We start from the raw sequence: 27,757 nt of genomic DNA on the forward strand, positions 1-27,757 counted from the left end.
TTTCTCCACCTGATACCAGTGCCCGTCTTGCACACCTCCCTGTTCTCCCGTGGACATCCTCCGTCTTTATCTTGAACAGTGAACATCTTGTCTCCAACAAGAGGATGCTTGCCTGGCACTGAACAGCCCGCGACTCGTTTCTCACTCAGCTTAGGACTGCCATTCGAGTACATGATACAGTAACGTCCGCCAAGTGGGACATTACCTACAAAGTTGCCACAGTGTTGCGTGCACTGCGTCGGGCAAGACAGACAAGGTTGCTTGAAAGGAACTGGGTAACTCTTTTCAGCTACTCACATGCAATCCAGTTACCGGGCACACAGGATCAAGAACTGCCGGAGACATCCGGCGCTTCCTAAAGGAGAAGGGGTGAAGTATCAGCGTTACGATGCTTTCCACTTCCTGCCTCGCTTTCGCTCAGCTGAACCCTTGCTATACCAGACTTTAGTACTGTTGGGTGCGAGGGCAGCACGATGACCACTAAAAACGTGATTGCACGAAATCTAGTTTGCGCCATTCGTCGGCTGCACGACTCAACACTCCCCCGGCGCCAAGTGTCGTAGTGGCAGGGGTCGGGTAAACCCCGAAGGTAAAACGGAAAAACTCCTCCCTTGTTTCCGTTGTTTAGGGTTTAATGTGTGTGAATAAACCGGGTATCCGGGCAGCGCCGTACGGTCGCCCACAGACAGCGAGAACTGTCTCAACGGACAACCTCGTCGAAGAAGCCTCGAGCGAAATCTCTACGCACACACCTGTGTATCGACAGAGTCGGCTAACTATGGAGATCTGTACACGAAACTCTCTCCGGTAATTGCTGGAACAGAAGCACGCAATCTCTCTGGGAATACTGTAACCGAAACTACGGCAAGGAGCGAGCCGCACGCAGCCGGCGGTATTCTGGACGAGCGCCCTGGCTTGCTACAATGGTAATTGGGCGCCGCGAGCGGAAAATACTTGGCGATAGGGAAACGAGTTCAGAGGCGGAGCCCCTACAGAAGTCCCTTTCCACAGGCTTTTCCCAACCGACGGGGCACGTCGCAATGCTGCACCTCTGCACGCACGCCCGACGCCTCCCGTCTACTCCGCCCTCCGCTGCCGGCTATAACGCCGGAACGTGGCGCCGCCCGCGCAGCAGTGACGACATCTTTCGACATCGTGCCCGGTCAGTGCCAAACCCCGGCGGAACAACCCAACGTAACACCCCTGTGCCAGGCAGCGATCGCCGGGAGCGAGAGCTTCGAACGTGACGTCTGCGTGGTAGCCAGCGATTGTCGGGAGCGAGAGGGGAGATCCGACCATCCCCGAAGCCATTTCGCCTTTCTGAAATGTCTCTCTTCTCACGTCCACAGCTTGCCGGTATGGTGTCTACTGACCGCCCAGAAAGGGCCCTTTTTGTACCATCAGAGCACCAGAGAACCATAGCGGGGTGTTAAAGCGATCCATGGTGCGGGGAGACACGGCACCACGCTCAGAGGTGGTGCTTCTCTACGTGTTCCAAATCTCCTTTTTCTTGGTGACGCTGCACCGTCACTTTCCCGGAACACAGAACACGAAGCACTGACCCTCTGAGAATGGAAGAACGACCGCCTCTTGTAGAAGAGTACGGACTTGAAAACAGCAACAACAGCGGACACCGCGCCAAATTCGTCCCTACATCGCCTCCTGAAAAAGAAATATCTTAGGTTTCCTATGTTCTTTCGTAGTACTAGAACCATCGGCCACACCACGTCTGGACGATGACCTCCTCCTCCTCCTCACACTCGCGGTGCAGTGAGATGCTTGCGCCCCTTTCCACGTGCCCAACTTGTCTTCAGTAGAACATACGTTTGACATGACTGTCGTAGACACTACTCACGCACAGAGGGCCACGCAGTGCTACAGCTGTTGAGAGCACCCTTGAAGTCACCCTTTCAACACTGACGTGCCGCACTTGGAGGGAGCAAAGATGCCCCTCAATATAGCTCGTACACACACCAATAACATCAGATGCCTAATATTGTTTGAAGAAGCCAAGTCTTTTCGGAAGTCTTGATTCCCTCTGTTTATTCTATCTGCGTACACAGTGACAACGTCCATTGCATGCGCCAACAAGTCCCTCGTCAATGCTAGATAGATAGAATACATGCAGACTGACAGGTTCGGGTCCTCTTCTCTTTCTTTCGCCTTCCTTTTCAACAAGCGTACATTACATACATACGTGTATGTGAGTATAACGCCGGAAAAGAAGATCAGTCGAGGAGGAAGAGGGAAGAGGAAGAATCAACGAAGAAAAAGCAAGCAAAGATGTCGATGACATGAGCGTATGCGTGTCTCCCTTTCTTGCAGTGTGTGGATCCCGTCACAAAAAGATGGTCCCTGATTCTCAGAACGAACCGGACTGCTGGTGATTGATTTAGTATGAAAAAGAATTCGAAAGGAGATTTTCAGGATAGAGATATAGAGCTGTGCAGTCACGCACGCGTACATACACCTGACATTTTGAAAGAGACGGTCTCTACAATCCCTGTCGATTTATCTCTTTCTCCCTCNNGAGGGAGAAAGAGATAAATCGACCTCTATGGCCGGAAGAGATACAAAGCCTCTTCTTCACTCAGGTGCTATCAAGCGTTCACGCTTTAGAAGAACCTGATAGAAACTTCTTTTTTGTTAGCACACTACCTCCCGGTCCTAGTAACGAAGGACAGCTTGTTTGCACTGCCGTTGAGAAAGAGGCTGGCGTCTGAATCTAGGGCTACTTCTTGCAAGCCTCTACGGCTGCGGTAAACCTTCTTCACTATCTGACGGAGAAGAGAAACGACAATCCAGCCTCATTCGTCCTCACAAACCAACATCCTTCACACAGATATCTCTCTTCCTTCAATCCTAATGCTCCGTGTATACAACATGCGAAGACAATGACGGTGACTCACCACCTCAGACACATAGACATTCTGCTTCTAGCTACCCTGCGCCCTGTCATGTCTACCATCGTCATCATGCAACAGAAGCAGTGCGGGTTTTTAGCGATCTTTGACAAGTTGGGTCCTCATTTCATTCCTCAGACTTGCACAAAGAAAGAATGTGAACCGTGGGCGAAGAAGAGGAAGGAGGAGGTGGAGTCGCAGCAGTACAGGGGACACGAGTTGTCGTAGGAGCAAGAGACGAGACAGCAGCTGTCGCAGCAGCAAGAGATGAGACAGCCGGAGGAGGAGGACCTGGAGGGGGGGGAGGTACGGAGGGAGGAGGAGGAGGAACCGGGGGAGGAGGCGGAGGAATGCGAGGAGGAGGATGACAAGGAAGAGAAGAAGAAGAGGAAGGATAACCAACAGAAGAAGAAGGACAACTAGCAGAAGAAGAGGAAGGACAACTAGCAGAAGAAGAGGAAGGACAACTAGCAGAAGAAGAGAAAGGATAACCAGCAGAAGAAGAGGAAGAATAGCCAGCGGAAGATAAAGAAGAAACAGAAGATCCAGGCGGAGGCGGAGGAGGATAAAAAGAAGATGACGAAGAGGTAGTAGTAGCGGTGGTGGCACGAGAGAATGAGGGAGAAGAGGAAAGAAGCACAGGAGAGGGAGAAAAGGAATGAAGAGAGGGTGAAGAAGCAGAAGAGGAGGAGACCGCGGTTGAGCAAGAAGACGAAGCAGGAGGGACAAGAGTTACGGAAGAGGCCGAAGAAGAGGAAAAAACAAGGGATGAGGTCGAAAATGACGTCGAAGAAAGCACAAGAGGGGAGGATGAAGAAGAACATTCATAAACAGGAGGTGAGCAAGAAGAAGAAGAAGAACCACGAGGGGAAGAAGACAAGAAAGGTGCTAGGGGGGGGGAACAAGGCCAGACCCAAGAAGGCACAGGAGATGGGGAAGAAGAAACAGGAGAGGGAGAGGGAGGAGGAAGAGGAGAAAGAGAAAGACGCCCTTCTTGATCTTCTCCAGTATCCATGTCAACTGTACTGCTTGTGGCTGTGGAAGATTTCGAAGATGATGAAGACGAAGAAAAGGCAGAAAATCCTTTCCCTTCTTCCTCAGCAGAACACAAAGACAGAGGAGGAGGTTGGAGAGAAGAAGAGGGAAAGAGAGAGGAAGAAGCACGAGAAAAACTGGTGGGTGCTGATGAAGGCTTGACTGAAAGAAGAAACTGGTTGCCCGCCACCTCCTTCACTTCTACCTGAGCAACAGGAGAAAGGCAGAAAAACAAGAAGAAACAAGAAACATCGGCTCCTTCACATCGGGAATCACTCCTACAATGAATGACCACCATCAGCAGAAAGTACACAATACAAACCCACTTACATACATACATACAGAGCTGTCACGACATCGGAGGGAGTTCACCCCAACCCTTCATCCACGTTGAACAGACGGGAATACACATATTATACATACATGTATGTATCTAGGTACATACAGAACGTGTGTGTCTTCATACATATGTATATATATGCTGAGTCTATGTTCAGTGTCTTGAGTGGTACTACAATGCCTAACACGATCCAACACTCTCGAAAGTTACAGCAGCAGCGGTTGACGGATTACTATTTGTGCCGAAGCGAGTCCTACATATGACGTCCTTATTACTATTACGATAATACATGGTCTAGCTACTGAAATATCTATGTTCTTACTGCCGGCTCTGTACGCGAAAGATGGTACTAACTTCTTTCTATCTATATATATGTACATGTGGTCATATACACACATATATATATGACTACGACCACATAAACGTATCCACTCCGATCCCCTGTTAGATGCACTCGCCCATATGTACGTCATGGGTGTAGAGAAGAAACAACGGGGAAAGGAGAGTAGCGACGTATGTTGCCGAACCAGAGACGAAAGAACCACAGAAGGAGCAAGCCGTCTCGTCCTCTCATCAGGCGGCCTCCGATCTCACTCAGCATGCAATCGCATGAAGACACAGAGATAACGATGAGTACGTACGTTAGAATCTTATCCACATAACATCCATATGAACACTGTGTGTGTACTCCCTGAATCGTCCAATACACACAGACTAAAAAGAACGTACAGCGGTGGAAGATAGAGGACCACCGGAGAAGTCGCTCCAGCAAAGTCTCTCTGACCCTGCACCGTATATCTACTTATACACGTATATGTATATAGTCCACGTTCATATGCGCATATACACGCGAGAATATTCTTCCATAGTGATCCTTCGACGATATAGACCTGAAATTGAGGTGTATCTGATGGGGCCAGCCCGCTATCTCCCTCTGTGTTTGGAGAAATAAACATGCACCCTACATTCACAAAACGAGCCTCCCCTGGAGCCAAGATGAGTGGCTACAAGAAAAATGAAACTCTTCTTCACAGCCAGGTGAAACCGAGTGAAGTAGTCTATAGACGTGTCTATCGTACCGTGACGTGCAAACAGTCTGTCTGAGTGGAGACAAGCGGCGATGACTGGAGGTGTCGTAGATCGTTGACTGAGAAGAGATTTTCTGAAGAAGAAGAAGAAGAAGATGAAGACGATGATGCGATCGCGGTTGTGCGATCTTGAGTCTTGTTTCTTTGCTTTCTATGATCGTGATCATCCGAGCTTTCTGTCTTGAGAGGACGATGGTGAGCGCGCCTGAAAGAATCCAGATTCTCACGGAACTTTTCATGGAGAAGTCGATCGATAACAATTTCATGAGGTTTAGCAGAGACTCCGCATACAGGACATCTCCACAGAAGAAACGTTTCTAAAGGAAGAAGAGATGATAGATCCTCTTTTTCTTCTTCCTCTTCCTCATCTTCTTCTTCGTCGTCTTTCTCCTTCACCTGTTCTGCCTCCATCTTCTTCTTCTTCAACTCGTCATCATCATCTTTCTTCTCTCTCTTCTTCTCTTTTTCCTCCTTAGGATCGTTAACATCATCCTCATCATCCTTGTCATCTCTCTTCTTTGGTTGCCCTCTCCGTTCCGCCTCATACATCTCCTCTTCCTCCTCGTCTCCCTCACGGGCGCCTGTCTTTCTCTTCTTACTTTTCAGGAAGACATGGGCCTGTCGATCATCGTGGTTCTCATCCTCTTCCTTATCAGCGTGAAGAAGATCAAGACATGATGGCGCTGTATCACTATTAGCCTCTTCCTTCTTAACCTTGTTCTCTTTCTCTTCTTCTTTCTTGTTATCACTCATCGTCTTCTTCTCCTTCTTTCTCTTCTTGTTCTCCCCATCACTTCCCTCATCAACGTCACCTCCTAATGCTCCATCGCTCGAAAGCTTTTTCCTCGAACTCCCGCCACTTTCTTCACTCTTTGTTTCTTCTTTCTTTACATCAGCATGTAAAGTAGAAGATAAAGAAGAACGAAGTCTTGAAGAGCCCTCCGTTAGGCCTCTTTGACATGAAGAAGAGGACGACACGGGAAGACGAGAAGACAGCATCACCCCGTCTTTGTTCGGAAAAAGGCGAGCCAATAGAGCCCTATCTTTCGATGCTAGGAAACGGCTCTCTTGGAGGAGGGATTTGATGCAAAGAAGAAGCAGATCATCCGTATGTGAAGAAGGAAGTCTATTATTCGTCTTTTCGCCTGAGACACAGCTAGCCGTTGAACTGCTGCTATGATGGGGGTGTCGATGATAATATGGTTTAGCTACTTGAAGATTGATTGAGAAGCATCGATTTTCCAAGGCCTGTAATAGATTCAAATTCTTTCTCAAGTGCCTATCCACTTGAAAGGGTTCAATATGACGACAATGAATAGAACGCCCAATAACTCCACTTGATATTTCTCCACGAGCGCTTTCCTCTTCTCTTCCTACTTCGCTTCGCCTCGAATCTCCCTGCAATGCTGTAAATAACGACGATAACATGGATTCATCGCTTTCTTCTGTCTTTTCTCCTTCAAAAAGGCTTCGAAGGAGGAGAGGCGACAGATGTAGATCAGACAGCCTCAGAGACTTCCTGAGAATCCTTCGAGAACGGCTATATGACACGTCCCTTCCCCAACGAGAGAAATGCTGCTTGAGATGAGGATCTAGAGAAGTGGACAGAGCTCGTCGCTGCTGCTCTTGCTGGTGTCTCCGTGAAGTTCGAACAAATTCCACAAGAAGAAGATGCCTGATCTACAAGGACAGACAGGGAGACAAAGAGAGAGAGAGACAGCAAAGAGAGAATCAGCGAAGCCAGCGATGGACTAATCTGCTTGAGTAGAACAAACAGAATAACGTGTATTAGTTAGTTACAGCTGTATGCGTATGTTCGTAATCTCTATCTATCTATCTATCTTTGATCTATCTATCCTTGATCTATCTATCTATCTATCTTTAATCTATCTATCTATCTATCTATCTATCTATCTATGCTGTGTGTATACACGTGCATGTATCATGTATGTATCAAACTGCACCAAGATGACAGGAAAGTGATGTAGTAAGGGGAGAAAGCAGGAAAGGTGAGAGAGAGCGTTTAGAAGCAAAGGAAGATAAGTCATGACAGAAAGGTGAGAGTGTATGCTATATACTGTGAGTTAAACCTACTGATACCAAGAACAACTCTAGTGGCTTTCAGCATATAGGCCTGGCGTACCAACAGTTCCATATATATATATAGATAGATACATACATCTTCTCGAATCCAATCTCCTTCAAAGACGAGCTACGCCATAAATCGGTTTACCGGGAACGAACCCGCCCCAGCCACGATAGATCGAGATGTACGTACAGATGAGACAGAAGAGAGAGGACGTGAAGGAGCAGGAAGTGCTCAAGAAGATCGCGTGGTCTGATAAAGACCCTAACAGAAGAAGCGGAAGTAACCGAGAGTAGAAGAAAACTCTCATCACAACACTACTTCATTATTAAAGAGAGAGCTCTATACCAACTTCATGGCTTTCTTATATGATCAGCCCCCCACCTTTACTTCTGACGAGAAAGTACCTCCCTCAACAACTTTAGCCATCATTCCTTCTCCTCACGAGATTCCGACCGACAGCTTAGGCTTACCCACATAAGCTGATGATGGAGATTCCTCTCTCCTCCTGTCTTCTCCACAATCCCTTCTTTTTGCTTCTTCGTGCCTGTCTCTCTTTCTACCCTGCATTGTAGCTCCTTCAATAAGGAAGAAGAATTCCAACAAGACACCAGGCTTGAATAGCTACGAAGAGACGAAGAAGAGGAACAGCCAGGAGCAACAGAAGAAGAGGCGCCACTGGGTACACCAACAACGGGAGGGAGACTCTTAGGATTACCGTCATGGAGAGGGGTGACGCTATCGTCATGATTCTCACAAGACAAGGAAGAAGATGATAAAGACGGTTGATCCTGCTGCTGTGGCCTTTGTTCTTTTGACTCTCTTTCTCCTTCTCTCCCTTCTTCTCCCCCCCCTTCTCCTCTCGTTTGACATAGTGAGAGGGACGACTGTCGTGATGATAGGACAGAAAGACTTCCCTCCGAAAGTGACGAATGTCGCGATGGAGAAGCAGAGGATGGAGACCACTTGGGAGATAGAAGAGGCGGACGACAGGAAAGAAAGAATCGACCAAAGAAGACTCCAAACAGATAGACACCTTCAGGAGGAGTGCCATGCTCAGGTTCTTTATATCCTACACAAATCTGCATACATCAATCATTGCCACATCAGACAAACGGACGAGGCGAAGGTTGAGTTAGACATTCCTCCTGTACACATCTGCATTGTCTCACTGGCACAAGGGAAGAGGAAAAGGACATCTACAGCACCACTCATTCCTCACGATCACCGCTATATCCTATCCCCCCTAACCTTTCATCAAAAGTCATCTATCTAGCTATCTATCTCTGATCTATCTATCTATCTATCTTTAGTCTATCTGTCTGTCTACCTATCATCTCATCTGATCTAATGCATTAAGAAAGCGGACGAACTCACCTCAACAGAATTCATCCCGATATGAAGACGAGACACATCGAGAGCCCAGATAGAATCGACACGTGTACATCCTCTCGGAGTCACGCGCCGCTTCCATCCGTGGTGATGATAGTGCGGAGAAGACGGGGAAGAATGTGAACTTCCTTTCTGAAGAACAGACAGTCAGATGAACTCGACAGTAGATACACCTCCACCTAGTCACATAAAGAGAGATGAAGAGACAGATAGATAGATAGATAGGCAGCTAGACTGATACACAGAGAGATCGAAGGGTAAAGAGAACGTGTTCCGATGAGAAGGCTTTTGAAGAAGATATGAGAGAAAGACATCACGGAAATAACTAAAGCAGTAGAGAGATCATCCTCTCTTCCTTCCATGGAACTGATGTATGCCCAGATATAGCCAAATATACATATATAGATTTCTATGTACATAGATGAGTACACTTGTCCGTACACACATGTTGTAGAGTAGATGTGAACTTGAATTTTTACATGAAGGCTCGGAAAGATCAAGATCCGCTCGCTCTCTCTGACTTAGACATGTACACAGACACGAGACAACATGCCTCCCACTTGATAGGCTGAGGACGACGGTGTGTCGTGCTACGTAGTACATACATACATACACAGGTGTATCCGTGCATACAGATTGACATGTGTACGCCTGCGGGCCACCTGTCTTTCGATGAGATCAGGTCGACAGTCAAGCCTGCTTCTCATCCGGGATTGTATGAACACCACATAATACTGCGAAATAGGTCGAAAGAGATTGTGTAGAATCCGCCAAGTGTAGGTACACCAGACGTCAGAATGGAGGAGATTCCATCTGTCATGAGGCAGGTGAGTCTTTCAAGCAGACACTAGATAGCATGTAAGAAACAACGACTTCTTACCATAGAGGGGAAAGAGCGAGGATTAACACATATACAGGTGAAGGCAGGAAACTTGATAACTGGCCTTGCATGTATATAGGTTTCTTCATCATCTAATCGTATACACCCCATATAAAAGCCGAGACTTTCTTCTCCTTCCCCTCTTGATCTTCCCTCTTGATGTTGTTTCCGGCCCTGATAACTGCCTTTTTCTGTTGACGAGAGTTCTCCTCCCGGTGCTCGTGTTTCTCCTTCTCTAGGTGCACCCCCTTCATCCACTCGTCCTCTTTCCGATTTCTGAGACTGAGGCTCTCCTTCTTCTCGGTCTACTTCTAGGACTTCTCCTTCTTCTCGGTCGTCTTCTATCCGCCTTGAATCTTCTCCCTCCTCTTTCTCCTTTACGTGATCATCCCCAGATCTATGCTCTCTCTCACCTGTTGTTCTTCTTGTTCTACTACCACGAGTGCTATCGAGAAGACACTTTTCGGTCTTCTCTCTCTCTTTGGTTGCAAAGTTCTTGATCATTTCGACATCCTCTGCGGTGACCTCGAAGCATATCTCAAACCGGCGAATAAAGCACTCTCTTTTCTTCACATTCCTGCTATTCTGCTCGCTCTTATCGACTCGAGACCATCCATCTGGCGGCTGCTTAAGAAGAGAGTGAAGAATGAGATTTCTACTACTCCACCCAGGAGGCGACGTCTTCTGTGGCTTTAATGGAAGCAAAGGAGAAAGAGAAGCAGAAGAAGAACAGGGGGAGGGTGGCATATCTATACTTGGGGGTTTCTCAACGTAATCATCATCCTTCTTACTTTCATGACGTGCCACTGTTGAAGTCATCGATCCAGCTGGCGGTTGGGGCTGAGGAGGAGTAGGAGAAGCAGATCTCTTCTTCTGTGTGTTCTGCTGCCGCTCTTCGGATTGCCTGACAGGGGGAGTGGTGGACGGAGAGGACATCGGCACTCCTTCTTCGTCCTTCTTTGAGGAAGGATGCAAATGCATTTTTTGATGGTGAGAGACAAAAGAGGAAGAAGAAACACGCATGGAGGGCGGAGAAGGTTCTCTAAGGGGCGAAGAAGAACAAGAAGAAAAAGAGCTTAATCCTGGTGCGGATACCATACGGATGCCGCACACCCGTAAAGGTGGAGGGAGAGATGACATCTGTAACAGAAGCAAAAGAAAAAAGACACTCATAGACGAGCAGTCAAAACACGAGCCCTTAGCCGTCTCATCTCACTAGTGTACCCCAGTAGATATACGCCTCTACAAAGGCAGATACACCTTTCGATACCTTGAAGCACACAAGTCCTATGTACTGTATAGATATATCCATGCATGTGTATGTAGAAAGTCTGAACCATCCACTTTATAAGAAATGAGGCAGCAGACCTTTGTGCAGCTCTGATGATTCAGTAAGAGAAATCTATTCTACTGGACTTATTATATCGAGGGCGCTCCGACCACGCCGTTCAACGTCTACATACATGATACCACCCATACACCTAAACGCAACTACGTACAGACATAGGGGTATATAGCGAAAAAGACATACGATGCATATAGAGGTTTCTAGATACCTGTAGCTCTCTCTCTCCATGTATACACAAGAGCACCTAGAATGCTAATAGTGACGTAGACAGAGACATATAGAGAGATGGAGAAGAGTTCTTGACAAGGAGGTAAGCGATGTCGACTGATAACAATCCATGGTGAAACGGTCCCCTTATAATGATCATACGGGGACCCTACCATTGAGATGAGCAAGACTAGGTAAACAGATCACTCCTGCAAGAAAGCAAGTGATTCTTCTGATGGAGTCGTGAAGAGAAGGAAGAATTGAAAGGAAGGAGCTAACAAATGTTCGCAAGAAAGAAGAGAGAGATGGAAAACACATGCCAACACAGGACCTGAAACCTAACTTACCGATAAGAATAAGGCGCACATAAGACACGTATATTTGGAAGGCTCCTTTAGATGATTGAAGGTACTGAGCTGATGCTGATGCTCTTCTTGTTGGTCTCTCTCTTGTTGCTCCCCTAACGACTGTAACTGTCCTGTGTTCCCATATCGAGCAACCTCTCCAGCACATTCTACCCTTTTTCCTCCTGTAGTCGTTGTATCTTCTCTTGCTTCCTCTCCCCCTCTACTAAGGCTACTGATGCCTTGATCTACCTTCCTTTCTTTCGCTCCCCATCGTCTCTTGATCTTCGGAACCTCACTATCATGCCTACAGTCTGCTGCCCTGCTTACATGAGAAGACCCATGAGTAGTCCATGACTCCTCTTTGAGCCCGTTGTCCCTCTCAACATTTTCTAAAGAAGACAATCTTTCTCCCTCTCTTAACACCACGTCGCCATCATCATCTCCGACAAGCCTTGGCTTCTTCTTACTCCCCCCCCCCTCCTTCTCCTCACAAGGCTGCTCGTCTTCTTGGTTTTCTTCTACAGCCTCTCTCTCCTTCGGTCTCTCCGATCTTTCGGCCTTCACGACCTCCGCTGTATTAGACGGGCCACTATTGACCTTCTTATAAAGAGTGGTTGAGAGAGGGCCCTTTTGACTACTGTTATGATCTGTTGAGGCGCCAGTTGGGTCTGGAGCTGAGCTCATCTCAGTACTCGTGTTACTACTGGCAGCTGTCGTTGCTTCTGAGAGAGATAACGAGAGAGACCGGGGCTGTTGAGAATACGACGTCCCTAATCTACATGCTTCCCTAGTGGGTTTCGTCTGGACTATCTTTCTCGCCGTGGTCGTCGTCTTCTCTGAGGGAAGTAGAGAAGAACAGAGAGGAGGGAACCATCTCCATCCAAGGCGCTTAAAGGCATTCTCGACAGCTGATCTCCCGAAGAAACCTTCAGCAATTCTTGCTAAATTGCTCCTGTGATCGAGAACTTGCTCAACACGCCATTCACCTCCCTCTGCTGCTTTGGGTTGACTGGACGCACCATGACAACGACGGTCTACAGGTGTGCTAGAAATACTTGGAGAAGATGAGGAGGAAGAAGAAAAGGAGGAGGAGGAGGATGATATCGCTAAAGAGCAAAACGAGGAGTCTTTCGACGAAGAAAAACATCTCTTTCTCATGGCTGCTTGTCCTGTGAGACCCCCCCCTCCTACTCTTCTTCCCTCTTCTCCCCCTCTATTGACCACTGCACCCGTGCTATGCTGGTGTGGTGATACAATACTACTAGGTGAGGTAGGACTCGCACTGGGAGCACCAGAGATGCCAGCATTCCTCGTTGTGATCATGCTAGAAGTTATCATCGTCGTGTTTGTCTTCTGAGTTGTACCACTTCTGATCTCTGCACTTGACTCATGAGTCACGTCGTTTTTCTTCTTTTCCTTAGGTTTCTCATCGAGGAGTACCGAGACAACGTCCTCTTCCTCCTCCTTCTCCTCGGATTTCTTTCCTATACGTGAAGAATCCTGTGCTAAGCCTCTCCTCATTCCTATGCCTTCTCCTTCTCCCGCTAGGGGAAATCTCGAAGTCTTATCCTTCTCAACATCTCCTCTCTTCGCCACAGGTAAAGAGGAAAGGGATGGAGCTCGTGAGGGGGAAGAGACGTCATCGGTTATCATGGAGCTTTTACGTGGGAGATCTCTTTCCTTGGCAAGAAAAGAATCGCTCCTACGGCTCTCAAGACTATCCTGACGGCTATCCGTATCTATCATGTTAGACGACGATAAGGATGACAACAGGACAGAACTATCTCTGTCTCCGTCGATATTCTCTTTCCCTTGTATCGCTTCCTGTCTATTCACATCATCTCTCGCACATGCAACCGCTTCTCCTCCTCCTATCTTTTTCATGGCAAGAACATCTCGATGAGAGCTACTATGACGGCTATCACTCGAACTGTCAAGGGTATTCTTACTAGGAAGGTGATCTGATAAAGTTGACTCCTCTTGTGAAGAGAGAATAGACGGCTCACCAATAGACTGGTTCCCAAAAGAAACAGATGAGGAAGTCGATAAAGCTGAGGAGGATAAGGAACGGCTTAACTGCTGTGACAAAGAAGGTGAAGAAGAAGACACCCCCTGCGGCTGCTGTTGAAGTGGAGGAGAACTTCGACCGCCGCCTTCTGATCCGCTATTTCTTCCTGATAATGTACGTGGAATCGTAGGTTTCCGTAAAGATGTAGAAGACGGAAAAGATCGATATATTAGACGTTGAAGAGGCTCACACATCCATAGGAGCATGCACTGATGGCATACTAAGTGACACAGGCGACAACGAATCTGAAAGAAGAAAGAAAAGAAACGAAGAGTCAGAAAATGAAACACTGCAGCTGGAAAATTCCCTACTTTTCGGAATGGATGAACTTGCTTGCGTGTTTAGACCATACATCACTGTCACAAACCAACTCAGTACTACCCCTCTTACTATGAGGTGCGGCATCTGTCATCAAGGAGGAGAGAAGGGACGGGCATCTATACACAAGAAGGAAGAAAAGATACGAGGAAGCGTGAAGGAACTCGAATCTATCTATGTATCTATCTATCTTGAACTATCTACCTGTCTTCATTTCATCTCGCAAGTTATCTATCTTCAGTCTACCTTTGATCTAGATATCTTGAATCTATCTACCTATCTTACTTCAGTGTCCTTTGTACCACCTCTCCTCGTTACAAGCTGTCTCTCCCTCCTTTTCTTAACTACGTAAGATAAGAAGACAGGCAACTAGCGCCGGTGTGTGTATGTCCATGAGAAGTTTCCCTTCATCGATGTGTTTTTGCTTTGGTGCAATCCTTCCGTCGCTCTTATTCACGTGGAAAGCCCCCATGTGCCCCCGTTGGCTAGAAGACTTACTGCGCCATATGGGAAACCTAAGGCGTAGAGAAGCTTCGCGAGATCCATTCGAGATGAGGAAGAGTATGATGCCTATTCACGACAACAACCAAACCACCAGTGGACAATCGAAGCTGATGAAACAGAAATACACAATTGTGTATACCTCCGTTATACATACACATATCTTTATCTATATCTGTATCTATAAATGTATAGATATCCACAGAATGAAGATGTGACATACTAATTCTCCCTGTCACAGAGGGCATCATGGGACTGCCTCCCTACGGTCTATTAAGAGAGAGGCTTCAATGTGTTGGAGAGCTGTTTAGATGTCTCATAAGAGCACGTGTTGATGGACCCGATACACACAGATACATACACCACTCACTGTTCTCTTCCATACACGCATATATGTACGTATGCTGTATGTATAGTCATACATGAAGTAGGTAGACTCCTTGTATACGATTTGCTCACGATATACTCTTCATTGTGGAAACAGACAGAGTTCGTTCACTCGCCCGAAACACCTAGGTCGTAACACCACCCGCAAGAAGCCGGACCAATACTAATTATACATACATATATGCATATCAATACATACGTATTCATACATACATATATAGGTATTCATACATATGTATGTCTGTACACACACGTATTCACACGTCCATTCAAAGATACACCCATCTGTCCATCGTCCATACACACTCTCATACATGCATACCCTCCGTAGTCATACATATGCCGGGAGACGCAGAGGGATAGATGTGGGCTAGATACCAACATGCCCTGCACTTGTACATATACACACGTACAACAGACAAGAGGAGGAAGAAGACGAATGCAGTAGAACGCAATAAAGAAAAAAGGAGAGCTTTGTGTTTTCGAAAAGTTGTTCGATGGAGCTAGGCTTACAGAGAGAAATCCATGTGAGTCCGTACAGAAACATCTCATTGGACCGGGGACACATACAACACCTTCATCTAGTAGATCACCCCAGAGAGCTTCCTGTTCTTCTTCTCTTCGTCTATGGTGGCCGCCTTCTGTTCTATCTCCCCCTTCACCCTTGTGTGAAAAGGCCTTCACTGAGAGGTTCTTCCCCGTCATCCCGAGAGACACCCGTCGACTAGCTCGAGCGATTTCACCGAGTATGGCGGGACGTGGCATAATGAAGGAATGGATGTCTTTCTCGATGGACTGCAGAAAACTTTCCTCCTCTTCTTCCTCCTCTCTTCCTTGTTCGCTACCTACCCCCCCAGAAACCACCGTGGAACTCCTAGATGAGAAACTCTTCGTAGTAATAGTAATACCAGTCTCCTTTGTCACTGTCGCCGTCGTCCCTCCCTCTACGTCTCCCTGCGTCTCTTCACTCATTCTATGATGAGAAGAAGAGGAAGAAGCTGCTGAGGCCCTTGGAGAGAGTCTCTTCTCAAAACCATCACGTTGACTTGTTGAAGCAAGACGAAGTGAAGAACAAGATTCCACAGGGTCAGAGGAGGAGGAGGAAGAAGAACGAAGCAAAGGAAGCCTCCTCTTTCGGGAAAGACACATCTCGGCCTCTGATAAGTCTGTTGTGCTTTCATCTCGTGAAGTCGTTGCATGCAGTCGTTCAGAATCGCGTTTTCTTTTACTAGAACTCTTCAAAGAAGAATCGTCCCTATACTCGACACTTGTATCATTCATCCCTAAGTCTATACTCCTTCTCTTCTCACTTGGCTTCTTCAGCTTCCTAGTGGCCTCTTCCTCCTTTTCAAACCCCTTGATTGCTGGGGCCTTACCATTCTCACCACGAGAATCAACAGATGCCTCCTTCTCTTTCTCTCTCTCATCACGTTCTTCTTCATCTGCCTGAGTCAGAGGGGAAGGAGGAGCAGAGAGTGGAGAAGTGGAGACGCCATCAGGGAAAGACTCGGAGAAAACAGAAGTACGAGAGACGAGAGATCGCGAGACAGAACGACGAGACGGGAGAGACTGAGAGCGTTGACGTCGGCTTCTTTTTCGGGAGTATGACTTTGATCGATCGGAAAAAGAGACGGATGAACAAGAAGAGCGAGAACGCCGACGAAGAAGGGAAGGAAAAGGTGAGAGAAGAGAACGAGAGCGACTCATAGACGAAGAAGAAGAACGAGGGTCTCCGCTTCTCCCTCCATGAGGTATATGGCGATCATCCTCTTCATGGAGATGGTCTCTTGGGGAAGAAGGTGAGACTTCTCGAACTTTCAGAACGAAGCGATCGCCTTCTGCCTTCCTCCCACTTCTATCTTTGATAGAAACGTCACTCTCCCCCCCTTCATTTTCTGTTATGGGCGTGGAATCATCTCCTTCTTGATCTCGCGATGAAGCAGAAGAGCAAGTTGAAGAAAACGACGACTGCACATGGCGTTGTTTTCTCTTTTTGCGGTCTAACGAAGACGGGGATGAAGAAGATGAAGAAGAACGAGAGAAGTCCCCACGATGAGAAGGAGGGAGAGAAAGAGAAGAACAGGAAGACGACGAAGATGAAGACGATGAAAGCGAAGGAGAAGAAGAAGACGATGACGAGGAGGAGGAGGACGAGACATAAGAAGAATACCCTTCGGTCATGTCTCCCCTCTTACTAGACACTAAGCTACTACTCGTGCTCGTGCTACTACTAGTACTATCGCTACAGTGGCGACTCCTTCTCTTATAACTCTTAACACTTCTACTCCTTCCACGGCTTCGGCTACCGCTCTGACTACTATTGCGACGCCTGTGGCTACTGCTTCTTACCCTCCCTCGACTGCTCTTCCTTTTATGGCTATGGCTCTTACTTCGATTTCTCCGAGCATCCTTAGGACTCTTCTTACTCCCTACACGGCTGGCCCGGGGGGAGACAGGAGGAGAAGACGTCTCGTCTCCATCTTTGCTGGTGTATCTGCCACCAGAGTAGCCCTCATGCCTCACTGTACTACCTGCCCGTCTTCGCTCTTCTGTCTCGTGCTTTACTCGTGCTGATGGTTGTGCCTTTTCAATCTTTTCGTCTTCTTCCGTCCTCTTCTTTCCCCATCCTGTACCTGTCCTGGTCTCAGCCTTAGAAGAAGATGAAAAGGAGAGAGGCGTCTTTGACGTCTTCTTCGTCTCATTTGCCTTCTCACGCTCTCTTCTCTTGTGTCCTTCTTCTACTCTCTCCTTAGCTGTGTGTGTGCTTCCAGTTGCGCTGCCCTGACGGCGTCTCTCCTCATCGTGACTGTGTTTTCTTCTCTTCGAGGAGTCCCTTCTTTCACGATCGGCGGAGATCTCTTCCTTCCTTTCTCTGTGACTCGGAGAACCTTCGCCCGTGCTGTTTCTTGGCGTCTTCTCCTTATCTCGCCACCGGTCCTCGTGTCTCCTCCGAACATCGTCTACCCATCTGTTTTCTTCTCTTCTCCGCGTGTCGTCTTCATATCTCTTATAATCCTCGCGTCTTCTCCGATCATCGCCTACCCATGTATCCTCCGCCCTCCTGCCCCTTTCGGAGGACTCATCTCTCCTATCATCGTACCTCGACCTACCATAGTCTCGGCCACCTCTCCATCTCCTGTCTTCTTCTTCTTCTCGCCTCCTCTCCTCGCCCCGTCTCCCCCTATCCTCATCCTCATCTAACCATCTGTCTTCCTCTCTCATTCTCCTATTGTCTTCAAGCCGCTCCCACCACTTTCTCCCCCTATCATGGTCTTCTATCCATCTGTCGTTCTCTCTCATTCGTCGGTCATCATCTCGCCTCGTGTCCTCCCACCATCTTCTCCCCCTATCATCCTCTCTCCATCTAGACTCCCTTCTTTCCCTCTCTTCTTCTTCACTTCGAGAATCGTGTCTTTTTCCTCTACCGCTGTCTGTTTCATAGCCGTCTCTGTTTCTACTCCTATCATCTTGGCGTCTCGGGCTTGTCCCCGTCCCCTTCTTTTCTGTGCGATGTCTATAGTCGGGTTCGATCTTCCTTTCCTTTTCTTCTTCTCTATGTCTTCTTCTATCTTCTTCAGACCTTCGCCTTTCTTTGTCATCACAACGTCTTCTATCGCGCCCTCCTCTACTGCTTCTCTCTACCTCCTTCTTCACTGAGGCACCCCTATCATCACGACCACGTGGAGATGAAGACCTCCTATTCCTTCTTTCTCTCTGTCTTTCTTCTTCACCACTATGTGCCTCTCCTGTCTCAGGATCACCAACTGGTCTGCTCTCTCTCCCTTCTTCCCTTGACACTCCACGCTTCCTATCACTACTAGGCTCCTGGCAGTGCTGCTGGCCCCCAGCATGACCGCCCTGGGAAAGCGACGCTTTCCCCTTCTCTCGTTGTCTTTTCTCCTTCTCTCGTCGATGAACACTTTCAGATCTGCTTCTCTCCCTTTCTTTTCCCTCTCGCCTTACTTTTCCTCTATCTCCTTCTTCTGCCTTTTGACAGTTTGCCTCTTTTCGGCTCTCCTTTCTAGCTCCGTCGGCATCCCTAATATCATCTCCTTTCTCTTCCTTGCTTTGGTGTCCTCCAGTGGTGCTGTCCCCTTTTTCTTCTTCTTCTTTTTTCTTCTTCTTTTTCTTCTTCTTCTTCTTTTTCCTTTCCCCCTGCTCCGCTGCCAAGGCGTTCTGACTATCCGTTTGCTCGTGACTTGGTGCTACGTATCCCGATCTTATTCCCTCATCTCCCTTCTCCATCGTCCCTTTCTCTTCAGCTCTTTCCCCGTGTTCTTTCCCCTCTCCGTTGTTGTCCCTGGACCCGCTTCCTCGTCGTGGTTCCTCTCCTTGTGTTCTACCTGTCTCTCGGCCGCTGTCTACCATGCAGCTCGCACGATCATCTTCTTCGCGGCTTCCCTTCCTCACCCCAAGCAAATCAGTTCGCTTCCCATCAATACCGCCTACTCGACTGAGAGCTTCATGTCCCTCCCCCTCTGAAATCCTTTCTTGTTGTGCGACTATTTTCTTGGAACTGCCCTTTTTCTTTTTCTTCTTCTTCTCACCAGACGGCTTTGACTCTCTGTTATCTCCTATAATATTCTGACTATCAACCCGCGTGGCTAAGACGGCTGACGAATTCTCCTTCTCTCCTCCTACATTCGCTCCTCGAGCCTCTGCCTCTTCTACCTGTTTCTTCTCAAGCGAGGACAAAGGAGAACGCCCCAAAGGCAGAGAAGGCGAAGAAGAATCAACGATAAAGGCAGCAGACGGCGACTTTGACGAGCCGACACTCCCTCCGACAACTTCCACTGCTTCTGTATCAGTAACTGCGGCAGGAGAAGAAGGGATGCGCAGTATGACAGGACCAGAAGACAAGAGAGAGACACCTGGCGAGGCAGGCTTATTCTCAAGTGAAAACTGAGTCGATGGTGCAGCTCTCTCTCCCGTCCATCCTATCCCGGCAGGGGGTGGTGAAGAAAGAGAAGAAGTATGCGGTGGAGAAGAACGGGGTGAAGGAGGAAGAGGTAAAGAAGACTGAAGAGAGGAAAGACGGGGTGATGTAGAAGAAGAAGGATCTGGTAAGATATGAGGATAGGGGAGGGATCGCTGAGGCGTAGAGACTACCGGGGCCATACTTGCTGGAGGCGGAGGACGAAGAGACGAAGAGGACGAGGCGGTGGAGGAGAAGACAGGGGAAATCTCAAGGCCTCCCGATGGCTGACCTAGGTACGAAGAAGACGATGCTGTTGATAACGAGGACTGCTGTCGAGTCGCAGTTGGATGGGCACGGACAGCTGACTCTACGCTTGATGAAAGGCTTCTCGTGGCTGGTGATAATGAAGAAGAAGAAGAGGATGACAACGACGAGGAAAACGACTGAAGAGAACAACTGCTACTCATCGTCGTAGTGGTACTACTACTCGGTAATCCTACCTGCTTCAACTGCTGCTTTCCACCCCCGGTCTGCTGGGGGTGCTGTTGCCCCTGCTGAGGACACTGAAGAACGACACGTCCAGATGAGAGTAGTCTTTGGTGAGATGAAAGAGACGGAGGAGGAGGAGGAGGAGGAGGGGGAGGCGGGTGATTTTGACGAGAAAACGAAGAAGATGCTACCGACAGATGAGAAGACATGAGACCGCGTGACTCTTGTCTAGGTTTAACGGGAAGATCAGAAGAGTTAGCCGGAGTGAATGAAGTAAGACCATCACCCAGAGGAGAAGAACTTCTGTGAGGACCCCCTCCTCTATTATCCATGCTTAAGCGAGTTTCTCCGACTGTTAGGGCATTCGGACGTGCAGGAGAGGATTTAAGATGGATCGAGACGGAACCGGCGGAAGCTGCCGCGGTAGTTCTAGGAAGAACCGAGAGAGAAGAAGCACCTGCTATGATGGAGTTTGGTTGAGAGGGGTCACTAATAGTGGATCGCAGCGTAGTGCTTGTTATGCTTGCCTTGGAAGAATCACGACCGGAGATTATCGGCCCAAGTGTAGAAGAGGAGAGGGAAGAAGACGCAAGAGAAGAAGAAGGTATGGATGAGGAGGATGGGGAAACAGGAGGAAGAACTCCCCGGGGTTGATCAGAAGAACCTCCTGCCGGCGGAGTTCCCTTTACATCAGAAGAGACCTCTCTGCTACTCTTACGTACGAAGAGAAATTCAACCTCATCATCTACTATGGAGGACGAGGAAGAGGAAGAACATGACGACACAGCAGAAAAAGAGGAAGAGGAGGAGGAGGACGAGGGAGAGGGCGAGGATGCACAAGAAGAAGACGATGACGCTAAGGGAGACGGAGACACCGAAAACGAGGACGAAGAAGAAGGTGGGAGAGAGGAAGCGCCAGAGACAGCAGCACTGCATTTCTGTCCCGGTGACACGAAGAGGGCCCGAGCCCCTGGAAGGGACTGGGAATCTCGCCCTTCCGGCAGTCTTCTTTCATGACTGCTTTTTACTCCTGCTTCTTTTCTCTCTCCAACATTACCATCATGACTAGGGATCTCGTTACGCACAACAGGTCCTTTGCACAGCTGTCGTTCCTCTTTCTGTGCTTGTCTCCCTGAGCAGGAATCTGCCTGAGACTGTGACATCTCCTCTGAAGAAGGGGACGAAGACGACGAGGCATTGACAGGCACGGGAGAAGGTGCGACGGCTCGGGGAGGCTGCCTCCCCAAAACCGGAGAGGGAAACAGGCTCTTCGACACGAAGGACGAGTCATCACGAGGAGCAAAAGGAAGAGACGAGAAGAGGGGCTTATCAGATGTCATGAGACGATGAAGAGAGAAAGATGAAGAGGAGAAAGAAGACTGTTTTCTCATAGAAATGAAAGGTAGAGGCTGGGATCGCATGGGAGATGGACCGGCCATACCAGGCGTTGTTATAGCGTTCAAATGGGCTGACGGGGGCTTGGAATTCTGTGGTTGAAGGCCTCCTCCTCCTGCTGCTCCTCGTAGCGGTTGTGGTTGTTCTTGGCCTCTCACTTCTCTTAGACTTCTCTCTTCCGTTACTTGGCCGGGCAACACACCTGCAGTGACACTTGAAGTAGTCGTACTTGTAGTAGTAGTAGTAGTCGTGGTGATGGTAGTTGCCAGGGCCTGATCTCTCTCTGACTGAGGCATCAACAAGTTCTTCCTCTCTCCCCCTGCTCTACCTCTGTCTTCCCTTTGTGATGCGCTTTCTCCTTCTTCGCCTTTCCCGCTATGCGTCGACCCTCTTCTCTCATGGACTGGGACCTGGGGTGGCCGTCTGTCTTGCACCGCAGAAGCAGACCCTCCTGGCATTGTAAGCGCCGAAGACACGCCTCGCTTCGCTCCCTCTTCTTTCTGTTGTTCTCCCAGCCCCCTCGGACTTGACGAGGGAACAGGACAAGGAAAAGTGACTCCATGACCTGTTCTCTTCTTCTCCTCCTCCTTTTTGACACTCTTACTACTGCCTCTTTGCTTTGGTTGTGCTGTCCCTTGAGACAACGCCTTCTTCTTCTTCTTCGTTTTCTTCTTCTTCTCTCCGCCTCTTCCACTCTCCTGTGTGGTTTTCCTTGCCTTTTCTTCTGCGCGTCTTCTCTCTTTGGCCCTCTCTCTCTCTTCGTTCTTCCTGACACTGTCCATATTGTTGTTCGGTCGTACATTCATCTTTTTGTTACCCTCAAGATGTTGTCTCTTGATTTCTTCTTTCCGCTTCTTTCCCAGAAGTAAAAGAGCTTTCCGAGATAACTGCATTCCTCCTTTTCTCATAGAAAGATTGCCACTAGCCCTCCTGATACTAAGACCAGGCACCTGGATGCGATGGCTCCCTTTACTTTTAGCTTTCAAAACACCTCCAGCCTGATCGGTCTTCTTCTTCTCTTTCTTACTTGTGACAACAGATGAAGACGGTCTCTTCTCTTCTTTTCCTTTTCTCCTCTCTTCTTCTCTTCTTTGCACTTTAGACACGTCTCTTCTCTCTCCCTGTTGTTCTCCCGCTCGCACGGCGGCTACCTGAAGCTGCGGTTGCTGCTGTGTCCCTCCGCTCCTTACAGAACAAGAAGAGGAGACAGATGAGATGGATGACGTAGCAGCGACAGGAAGGCGAGAAGACGAAGAAGAACCACTAGGAGGATGCGATGAAGAGGAAGCTGTGAGGAAGGATGTAGTAGTGGTAGTAGTGGTGATAGAAGATATAGCAGTAGCACTGGTATGAAATGGATTGCCTGGAGGATGATGTTCGGTCGCAGGACAACTGGAACTTAGAGAAGGGAAATAAGAAGACGCCCCCCCTGCTGACGATCTGAGCGCTGTACAAGATGAAGAAGAATACTCGGTCGACGTACTGAGAGAAGTGAAAGGAGCAAAAGAAGAAGAACTAGGCTGGTGTCTTCGAAGAGCCGAGGGGATGCTAACACCTTCTGTCCCTCGTCCACTCATAGAGGGAAAAGCACCCTGGTGATCACTTCGATGAAGACCTGCATTTGAAAAAGAAGAGGAAGAAGCAAGACTGGTAGAAGAAGAAGAAGAAGAGGAAGAAGAAGAAGGACCGGCAGGCATAAGAAGAGGCCTTGGACTTCCTGAAGGTAGTCTTGGGCTCATATCTTCTTCAACGGGTGTCTGTTGTGATGATCGTCTTGAAGCATCTGACGCACGCAGGAAAGATGATGTTATGAAGCCTGCTCCTTCGACACGACGACGGCGACCGCCACGGCCTATCTGACTCCCCCCGCCGTCTCCTGACTTTGGATCGTCTATAAGGCGGGCTTGTCTCCTCGCACCTGTACGCGAGCAAATCTTGGAGAACGTCTCTATAGCTTGCTTTAGACGAACAGAAGACGACTGAAGGGGGGAAGGAGCAGATGCACAGATACCAGGAGGAGGAGAAGAAGACGACTCCGAGGCTGTCTGCCCCCCCCCTGGACTTCCCTCCTTTTGTAACGTCGCTGTTGCTGTGAACTGTTGCTTGTCTGTAACGGATACACCAGAGTCCCTGCGTCTTTGTAAGGGCAGCACTAGCGAGGTAGAAGAAGATGATGGGAGAGACGAAGGAGAAGAAGAAGGTACAAGAGAAGGATTTTTCTTTTCTCCTCCCACTAAAGGAAGTCCACCTCCTCCTCCTGGTTGTTTCTTACATTCCTTCTCCTTTTCTAGACCCGAGTGCTGCGTCGTTGTTGACGATGGACGTAAAGAAGAAGATGAGGGACCTGACGCCGACTGAGTCCGCGACAGAGAAGGTGAAGGGTCTGCTGCAGGAAGAGACGGAGAAGAAGATGCCGTTGACCGGGAGACATTGGATGAAGATTTATGACTGAGAGGAAGGGTAGACGAGTGTGAAGAGGATAGCGAGGAGGGACTCATGCTTTTTCTCTCTCCCCGTTCTTCTCTATACGAAGAAACGTCAAGAGAATCACTCCCGCGAGTTGCCGCCCCCGACGTCATCGTTATCGAAGTTGCAAGACGGGGCGCCTGTCCTTCTTCTTTTCTGTTTGAAGCAGGCCCAAGCACCTCTAATACAACCACCTCGTCTTCATCCTCGGCTGATTCTTGTGTGACGTTATCTGATGGTACCATCAATCCGGCTCTCTGATCCTTCACAGAAGACGACGACGAGGGGGAAGAAAGAGAACCAGGAGCTCGACTGTCTTCTCCCTCTCTGTGTTTGCTAGACTTCCCTTCTGCTGCGACATCTCGGTTTCGCTTTCGAGCTGTATCTTCTCCTTCTCGCATTCTACCTTCTGTGTTGTTCTCTCTTGAAACGGTGGACAGAGGAGAGGGCGACGAAGGCATAGAAGGGATGCTTGTCCCATCTTTCTTCTCTGCCGGGAATCCAGAGGAGGAAGAAGAATAACAAGGAACAGAAGAGGGAAAGACGGGAGAAGACACAGCCAACGTAGAAGAAGAAGGACAACAGGATGAAGAAGACGCACGGGGCCGGAGAGAAGATGAAGAAAGAGAAGAAGAAGACAAGATAGGTACCACCCCGGCAGACTGAGAGGAAGGCTTCTTCGTCTGTATCAACTGGCTACATTCGCTACTCTTCAGAGATCTTGCATCGTTCGTAGGTCTCACACTTGTACGCGCCTCCTCCACAGTGACCCACCTATCACTCTCCCGGCTCCCTGTCCCCCTCCTGCTCTTCTCGTCGGCTGTTATATTCGTCACGTGCCCTGCTTCTGTAGTCCTCATCTCTTCCTTGACGCCAAGAGCTTCCCTTCCTTTCGCCGAGGGTACCCCTGATGAGCTCTCCCATCGGCCTTCTCCTGTGCTGCTAGTAGTGGTAGTCGCACATCGGCTTGTTGAGGCATTCTCCGGAGAAGGGACACCGCCTCCACCTCTCTCTACCTTCACCATCGTGCCTCTCTCTCCAACGCCATATCTGTTGTTCTTCTCGCTATCTCCACCTCCAACACAGAATCGTCTCTCTCCCTCTAAACCTCTCTTTTCTTGACCTCTCCCTGCTTCTGTGGTAACATGAGGAGGAGGTCGGGCTGACGATGACGAGAATATCGAAGCTTCTCCTGCAACAGGAGCGACAACACGCGGACTCCTTCCCGAGGAGACTAAAAGATGTCCCCCTGGAGCTAAGTTCTGCGGAGCAGGAGCTGATGAAGTTATGGTAGAAGGGAGAGGATGAGAAGTAGAAGGAGTGAATGTAGAAGATGTTTGACTGACAGGTATGCTTTGACGAGAAGATGCTGCTGATGCAGGGGCGTCCGCAGTAACCTTCTCCCGCTTAGCAACGTGAGCAAGTGTACCCGTAGACGAAGAAGAAGCAGAAAAGGTGCTAGTGGACACAGGGGCATTTCCAGTCCTCGCATGGTCAGGATGGCACACGGAAGAGACGACACCTGGCTGAATAACTCTTTGACGAGATCCTATCTCTTGATCTGCAGGGTAGTTCCTTCCTGCCGTCTCTTGTGGGAAGCGAGACGACACAGATGTACGTTGCTGCATGGGATTTCTTTGCTCCCATCCTCCTCCTTCTGCTTGTGAGGGCGGGAGAGCGCCCTGCTTGCCTACGTTGATCTGTTGTCCCACGTTGAGTCCGATATTCGTCTTCAGGGCCTGTGACTCCCTTTCCTTCTCCTCTTCCTTTACACGCGTCCTCGAGATAGGAACCTCAGTTCCCCCGAGGAGACCTGCTCTCCCCCCCTCAGCTCCATTCTTGTTCTTTTCTAACGAGTCTGCTCCAAATCTCCCTCCTCCTCTTGCAAGTCTTGTCTGTTGATCTATTTCTCCTCTCTCGTTGACCGGCAAAGATGAAGAGAGCGGAGCAGCACTAGCAAAAGAACGTGAAGAAGAAGACGGCAAAGAGCCGTGTGACTGCCTAGCAGGATGTACAGAAGCATCCGTAAGCCTTGTTCTTGCCAGATGATCTGAAGAAGATTCCCGAGGCACATTCACTGATAACTCGAGATTTCTTCGAGTCGTCGCGTCACTCTCCTGGTGAGCCTCCACTTTGATCTCCTTACGAGGAGCTACTCCTGATACAGCATCTCTCCCTCTTCTCTCGGACTGCTCGTTCTTCACCCTTACAGACTGATGTGGCTGATCGACCGCCGGCGAGAGCGAAGACGGCGGGAAAGCAGAAGGGACCGCTCCAGGCTTCGGAGAAAAGGTAGAAGAAGGGAGAGGAAGCGAGGAAGACGGGAAACACGAGGACGTCGGAGCGGAAGCGGGATGAGATGAAAATGAGGTGGATGAAGACGGAATACAAACAGCAGAAGAAGAAGAAAAGGCAGGAGGAGGAGGACTGGTAAAAGAAGATGACAAAGCAGAAGGATGAGGAACAGGAGGAGAAGGAAAAGACGACGAGGATGATGATGATGATGAAGAGCTACAGGAGGGCATTACACGAGAAGCAGAAGAAGACGAAGAGAAAGAAGACGACCGGGGAGAAGCCGAACAAGGAGATAACAGCGAAGGAGACGAAGACAAGGATATAGGTTTCGAGGAAGGATGGGGTGAGGTGACCGATTGGCTCGAGGAAGATGAAGAAGAAGAAGATGAAGACGTCAGACTAGAGCTCCTACTAGTACTGGAACTACTACCTGTACTATGTCCAACATCCTCTCCCCTTTGGTATGACATAGGTGTTTGATCAACGGACTGAAGAGACACAGCAACCCCGGAAGAGAAAGATGGATTTCTCATTTCACTTCTCCTACTACTATCGTCTTCGAAACCCGACGGCCGGCGCACCACGGGGAATGATCCCTCCTCCACAGCATCCCCATTCACCCGCTCTCCGGCAGCTTGCAGCTCGGTAGATGAAGAAGAAGATGAGGAGGAGGAGGAGGAGGACTCGACAACAAGCTTCCTTTCCAGCAACATTCGTTCTACATCGCGAGCATCGAGATTTTTCATCTCTTTTATTCTTTCTCTTTCTTCTTCGTCGTCTTCTTCCATATCATCTTCAAAGTTCCATAGAAAAAACGGTGCCTCCCTAGCTATCTCCGTATGAAGGCATAGGCCATAAGCTTTCTTCCTTGCATTCAGATAGTTAAGAATCATATTCTCTGCTTTCTCTCTGTAGACACACATAAGTCAACGGGCACAAGAATCTTTCGCTCTATACACACCTAGTCTTTCCTCCCGCAGTCATAGACGACACACCTCTATATACACTGTCTCTGTCGCCTTCTACATACATATGTATACTGATATACTAGAGAAATACACATTTATCTGATGTTTTCACACGAAATGGCTATGTACAAAAAAGAAGAACAAACAGATCTTCTCACTCTTTCTATTCCCAAAATAGAAGCGCTACTTGACTACGCCACATCCCAACTTTACATGCTTTTGAAGAAAAGTGACTTTTTTACCCCTGTCTCTCTGCCTCTACACAAAAACAGAAGAAAAGCCATTCTCTTCAGTGTCTCTGTCCCTGTAAACTCTTGAAGTAGAGA

General features: G+C 48.6%; 1 protein-coding gene across 1 annotated transcript in view; it reads right to left on the bottom strand.

Annotated features, from left to right (window-relative positions):
- Window positions 1–215: 215 nt before the first annotated feature.
- Window positions 216–27,757, bottom strand: part of CSUI_005180 (uncharacterized protein) — a 29,149-nt gene continuing 1,607 nt past the window's right edge. The window contains exons 3-10 of the mRNA XM_068065359.1: window positions 15,414–27,372; window positions 14,511–14,582; window positions 11,627–13,939; window positions 9,725–10,864; window positions 8,830–8,976; window positions 7,926–8,534; window positions 5,358–7,046; window positions 216–4,143 (exon numbers count right to left, since the gene is read on the bottom strand). Coding sequence (XP_067922662.1) covers window positions 3,031–4,143; window positions 5,358–7,046; window positions 7,926–8,534; window positions 8,830–8,976; window positions 9,725–10,864; window positions 11,627–13,939; window positions 14,511–14,582; window positions 15,414–27,372 — 19,042 coding nt within the window. The 3' untranslated portion in view covers window positions 216–3,030. The remainder of the gene's footprint in view (window positions 4,144–5,357; window positions 7,047–7,925; window positions 8,535–8,829; window positions 8,977–9,724; window positions 10,865–11,626; window positions 13,940–14,510; window positions 14,583–15,413; window positions 27,373–27,757) is intronic.

Source organism: Cystoisospora suis, assembly GCF_002600585.1.
Source record: "Cystoisospora suis strain Wien I chromosome Unknown contig_2488, whole genome shotgun sequence".
Taxonomy (NCBI): domain Eukaryota; phylum Apicomplexa; class Conoidasida; order Eucoccidiorida; family Sarcocystidae; genus Cystoisospora; species Cystoisospora suis.